The sequence below is a fragment of the Fundulus heteroclitus genome, unplaced genomic scaffold (assembly GCF_011125445.2).
Source record: "Fundulus heteroclitus isolate FHET01 unplaced genomic scaffold, MU-UCD_Fhet_4.1 scaffold_52, whole genome shotgun sequence".
Taxonomy (NCBI): Eukaryota; Metazoa; Chordata; class Actinopteri; order Cyprinodontiformes; family Fundulidae; genus Fundulus; species Fundulus heteroclitus.
In genome coordinates, this window is record NW_023396945.1 from 2,230,221 (window position 1) to 2,236,588 (window position 6,368).

The 6,368-nt window shown below is 40.2% G+C and overlaps 1 protein-coding gene across 1 annotated transcript in view; it reads right to left on the bottom strand.

The window, feature by feature from the left end:
* Positions 1-1,872: 1,872 nt before the first annotated feature.
* LOC118560932 (potassium voltage-gated channel subfamily KQT member 1-like) overlaps positions 1,873-6,368 on the bottom strand; it is a 299,911-nt gene continuing 295,415 nt past the window's right edge. Inside the window, exon 7 of the mRNA XM_036132493.1 lies at positions 1,873-3,585. Within this exon, the coding sequence (XP_035988386.1) occupies positions 3,439-3,585 (147 nt within the window). The 3' untranslated portion in view covers positions 1,873-3,438. The remainder of the gene's footprint in view (positions 3,586-6,368) is intronic.

Sequence of the window (6,368 nt, forward strand, 5' to 3'; positions counted from 1 at the left end):
TTTCTCAATCGTTCGTATTTTGAGTATTTGGCCAAAGTTTATAGACAGGGACATTACAGAGCTAGCATCCGTGTCCTGTAGTCATTTAATCCTGTACAGGGCTGTGGGCGGACTGGTGCATAGGAACACTGCAGCTAATCTAAATGCATGTTTCTTGCAGCATCATGTGCAGTAAGTTTTACACAAATCCCATGCATGCTCACCAAGCTAACTCTACACAGAAAGCCCATCTTTCAGCCGGGACTTGAACCCAGGACCTTTGTGGTCTGCGGCAACAATGCTAACCATCGCAATGCTTTGCCAACCCTGATCAAAGCTATCCAGACAAAAACAGCAACAATAAAAACAGTAAATGTGTGGCCATTGTGGTCTTTTTTTAGCGCATGCTTAAGTTGTGTTCGATTTGTCTCTGAATTTGGAGCTTGGATTTGGTAATGATGACACACCCAACCTGGGCACATTCTAGCTGCAACTCAGTAAACCAGGTGGATTTGCTTATATTTGAGCTGGGAAACCAGGCTTACTACTGTTAGCAATATAGAGGGATAATATATTTCCCTCAGTTCTACACAAAAAACAACTCATCAATCCATTTTCTATACCCGCTTAACCGTCCAGGGTTGCGGGTGGGGTGCTGGTGTCTATTTCCAGTGGTCATTGGGTGTGAGGCGGGGTACACCCAGGACAGATCGCCAGTCCACCAGAAACACATTCAACAGTAAAGTAAAATACCTTCACTTTTGAGATTCTTCAGTTCAGTGTGCCGATAAACAGTTTAACCTCTATGTGTGTACCCGTATTAAATCTGACCTTGGTATTGGCCAGAGACCTCAGAATCTTCTAGTAGGAATTTCAAAATCACAGTGGTTTTATTTTTCTGACCTGGTACTCTCAAATTCCTACAAACATAATTCATCATTTACACACAAACCAAAGTGCCTTGAGATGAAAGGAACTGAATAGTAGGAAGGTGCAAAAGAAGGCTGTGACGTCATTGTTTTGCCCAAAATCTCGGTTTGTGAAGGATACATGTGTAAATCAAAAACAGTTCTTAAAACCCTTCCTTTTGAAACAAGTTTAAAAAAAAATGTCATCAAAAACATTTGGGGGAGAGGTGCAACCACAACAACAAAAAAGAGTTGGTTTTGCTAAATATCTGTTAGTGTGGATAGGGCCAGGATTTACTTAAAATGCGTCGTCCAGTTAATTTGAAGTTACTTTCTGTGAAGTTAACTGTAATAGTTCCTTTACCTGTAGTAGAAAAATGTCACACGAAGAAATCCAGAAATGGAAGACTATAACCTGTTATATACTCCGCAAGAACCAAAACGTTTGTTCTCGAGGTGCCAAGAACAAGAATAACAAAGTAACATATTACAGACAACACCACAACAGCAGAAAGGGCAGTTTTCAAATTGAAAAAGTTTGAAGCAGAAGAAGATTTTTTGTTGTTATTTGCGATTGTTGAAGAAATTAGGAAAACAAGTGAACGCGGGTGGCATGTTTGACCGCTCCTCACCACCAAAGTTGTCTTAGTACGACAGACGTGTAAGACGGATAACAAAAGAAAATTTTCATACTTGTGGATGCCGGCCAGTTGTTTTGATGACCTTGTTCGTGGGATCATGCCACACATTCGGCACGCACCAACACCCAGCATGCCGATCTCTGCCCAGGAGAGATTCGCAGTCACACTCCGAATTTTAGCATCTGGGAGCAGTGTGGCTGCAAGAGTTAGGTTCAACTTGACCACGGTCATCCAAATCCTGTCCAATCGCACAACAGTTGCTGGACATCCAGCGAGAAAAAATTATTCCGTCCAGATGATGTGTCGAGAACAAGCGGCGAAAACTCCCAAAACAGTACTGGGAGCGAGAACAAATTTCTCACTTCTTGTGGAGTATGGAACAGCCTTAACAGCTGGAAGCACTCTAATTTTCAGCTGATTTTAACAACTTAAACCAAAAATATTTATATTCATAAAACAACGCCACAATTAGGAATATTAATGGTCCACAGTTGTTTGTTGTTTGTCCCAGCGTGCTAAGTTAAGAACACCTGTGTTACTATGTTAAAATGATACTGGTTGACGCTGCTAACCGTATCAATTTTCCTCATTAGCCTAAACAAATGGGTCCACCAAGAGGGAAATCAACGTTTAGATTTCGAGGTAGGCTGTCCTGTGAGTTTGTGAGTTAGCCAGCTGGACTCATGATTAGTGGACTGAGCAGGATAATACAGCAAGCAGCCTCAAGCGGTGTAACATCATTGTAATTCAGACACTTTTCGGCAGAAAAATAACAAACCTAACAGCAGTCTCTTGTGAAATAACAGTGTGTAAAATACAGTAGCATTGGGGCAGGAGAAAGGAATGCTTTCAGTTTGAGGTGTTTTGAGTTGTTAAAAGCAGCTAAATTGGTGGATCCGTCCGACAAACTTGTTAACTCTCCACCGCTTTTCAGGACTTCTACAGAATCAATAAACCCTTTTCCATATGACCTTTTTCTACATCTAAGGAACTATTACACTTAGTAGTGTAACTTAACAGAACCTCACTTCAAGAAAATCCAAATCATCCCTTTTACATGACTTAGGGTATGGTTTAATTCCTGTTGCAGCAAATCAGGGCCACATGAGCAGTCTAATTTTGTCAGTTCTGCCCGTTCTTTTTAATTCAGAGCAGGACAAAACCAGCAGACAGTCGTCCCTTTTTTACTCCTCATGTTATTCAGTTACTACAAACAAACACCCATCACTATCTAAGTACAGTCAGGCTGGATTTATATGTGTCCGTGGAGCTAACCCTGTTGTGTAGGTGCTGGTTGAGCCAAGATAATCAGATGGATTTGAGGAATGCCTTGGATGGGGTGGATTTACAGCTTTTTTCTTTTTTTTTTCTCCGAATGTTATTGAGAAACCTGAGCGCTTCCATTGCATTATGGCTTCATTAAAGGGGTTAGTTAGCTTTGGAATAATATTTAGAATGGAGGAATGCTGCTCAGTGACAGGCCACACGTAAATCAACATCATGGAGAAGTGTGATTATGAGGCTAATGTGGTGAAATAAATTTTTAGAACATGTTGTTGCCTGAAAGACTGGGGGCTGCAGACTAACAGTGCAGAAGACAAAAGTAACATTGAGATAAAAAAAAAAAAAGACCCACAAGGAGCCATCAGTAGTTCAGAGAATGAGGTCAGTTAGGCTCATTTATCTGACAGAGGCTGTTTTGCCCTCATATCAAAGATTAGCATAAAAAGTTGAAATTTTGTCATTTCTTTCCCTTACGTGTCTAAAGTCCATGGAAGAAAAAAAGGATATTCTGCAATACTAAGACTCTTCGTGTTTTAGAATTTAGACTCCCCCGAGGGCTCTGGGCTCTTAATTTGAAGTCCTAGTGTTTTAATTATCCTCCGCCAGGCCTGGATGTCTCAGCTTGCTCAGGGAACCTCGTCGATGCTGGCACCCATGCGCTTCTGGATGGTCACCCTACGGATGGACGGTTTTGACGTCAGATCCGGCTTGGGCGGGAACTGCTCCGTCAGAATCTGCAGGATCGAGTCCATTTTCCGGTCCATCTGGCGGATCTAAAACATTTTTACACACAGACAAAATGCAAACTGGTTAGTTCAGTGCGAGATAGATATGCTAAACAAAGGAAGCCTTTCGAGTTTGCACCGTGTAGCGAGAGATATAATGACACGTCTCGCAGTTGGCGTCTTACTTGGTAAAGCCACTCATTACAAAAGCTGTTAAGGTATATGATGTATGAGTGGGCTGACAGACAGACACACACGCGCCAGTCGCTGTTTACATGCTTTGTAAACTGTAAACACAGGTGTGTCACCAGGCAGACACATCTCTGAGAGCCTAACCATGGGGATGACTGCAGATAAAAGGCCCCACCTAACCAGCTCAAGTAAACAGGCCCCAGACAGGCTGGGGACATGCAAATACAACGTGGCGGTGCAAAATCATTTCAGGCTTCAGTGTTCAAAATTTCTAAATCTTAAGTAAGCAGAAGAAATGTTGATCTCTACCATTTTTCTTGCATAATTTTGGGTACATTTAACGCGTTTTTTTCCCCCCTTCTTCTGTTCACTACACATTTAGTAGAAAATGTGAAATGACTGACACACAGGAGTTTCAGAGACAGCATTTACCTTGTAAAAGCTACAGTTTCCCCATCATTTAATGGTAAAGGCCCAGTAAAAATAGGAGCACCAGCCAACCGGTCAGAGACTGATATGAAACAGTTTTACTTTATTCAGATTAAATCAGAACTCCCACCATTTTCATTATGTAAAAACGTCAAGGCACAGTGCGCATTTTGATGCACTTTGTTTAAGGTTAAATATAAATAATTAAGATAATTCCACAAATTTCTCTCAAATTTTAAACTGCAACTTTTATGAAAGACAGCAGAGAAATTACTACCCATTACTGCCAAATCTGTAACAGTTGCTTCTTCTAAGCAAGGACCCCCAAAATTCCGAGAATATAAAAATAGGAATATACTTTTATGAGTAAATACACTGGTTTCCCGCTAAAAAGTTAAGACAAATTAGTGCAACCTCAGGTGAAAAAGTCCCTCTCCAACCTGTAAAAAGTTTATCAATATTTTTAGAGGTTGGGTTGAAACGCTAATAAAAAATATTTGAACGAAAACATTAACTAAGGTTTTAATAAAGAAATAAATCAAGATAACCCTGAAACTTTCCTTTTGAAGGAGCAATAAGCAAAATTGTATTATTTTACATAGAAAGAACTCAAAAATTGATGGACTATGGTTAAATGTCACACAGTATCTCTCTGTGTTGCTCCCCAGTCTGTTTACAAAGCCGGGCTGGCCACGCTGTTCTGCTGTGTTTGTATCCTTTGCAAGTGAACAGCTGCCCCCTCCCTGCCCATAAAATGCCATTGCCAGGCACAAAATGGCAGAGCGCATAAATATCGGATCAAAATGTTCTTTTGCTTACAGAATTATAAAGTTATGAGTTACTTACTTCTTCACTAGACATGTTCCTCTGAAAGGTGACGCTGTTCTGCTGTGTTCGACTAGATTCAGTCAATATGTGCAGAGCTGGTGTAGATGGAACTCAAAGGTTTTGCAGATGTAACTGCAAGGACAGATGGCTCACAAAGTATTGTCCCAAACATAAATGCACATTGCCCTTTTCAGATTTGCATTTGTAAAAAAAAAAATAATTTCCGCTTTGCAAATAGGTTTGAATGTGTCAAAATATGAACAAAAAGTTTCAAGGGAACCACTTTTTTGCATTTTTAAACAAGGTTTTAACAATTCTTTGTGCACATTGTTTTTTTTTTTTGTTTTTTTTTTTTTTGGAAAATCTCACTTCTTGTCTAAATAAAAAGTAAACACTGGTGAAATGTTACCCATACAAAGCAAAAGTTGTCAATAATAGCCTCAACAAGCGTACACAACACTCAGAGGAACAGGTCAACTTCGAACGCTTAGGTTTGTCAAAGCTATAAGTGAGTATTACAATTTGTCAGACCCTAACTAACTATGCACTACCTGAAGATTGCAAAGTGTACAGCATTAATTTCTAAATACACCATAATAGTACAAGAAAATAAATACGTTCGCGTATGCGTCTAAGTTCAGACGTAATTAGAAATAGGTGCACACACACCTCAGGCCATAAATAAAGAAGAGGTCCAAACGTCTAGCCCACGCATGTTTTTAACTTCAAAGGGCTTTACGGCTGAAGAATAGCTTTGCCTTTGTACTTATCTACTTATCCTCCAAAAAGTACTTACAGGTTTTAACCAATAACTGGCTGAAATGGATTCAAAAAAACCCAAGGAAAATGATAAGGATGGCTCTTTGTAAAAATCAAAGCCTAAACATTAAAGCACATCAAAGACGTGCAACATCTAACACACTGAGCTGAATGGACAGATTCAGACTCCTGTCTTTACTAAATGCAGATAGCAGCTCCGGCCAAACTGCATGCTCTCTGGCAGCGCGCACTCAGATAGTTAACATCAATGGCATTTTCATAGGCTTCAGGGTACGGTTGTTCCTTCTCCTCATCTTTTACTGTGTGCGCCTGATGGCTCGGACGTTTTTATGGCAGAGGGGGACATTTAGCAGCTATTATCTTAGTTGAGGTATGAGCCATAATAAGCAGGATTGCATAAATCACAAATATTGGGGATGGTCACAAAAGTAAGAAAGCTAGGATCACTTTCCACCTTAATATGTCACAAATATCTTTGTGCCACAAAACAAGAGCAAGACTGTTGTACAAATCTCTTAAAAAACGTGCCGCTCATATTTTTCAGAATAACACTGACAGGAGCAGCTTCACTTTAAACTGTTTTTGGCTGGGGCTTTACTGGG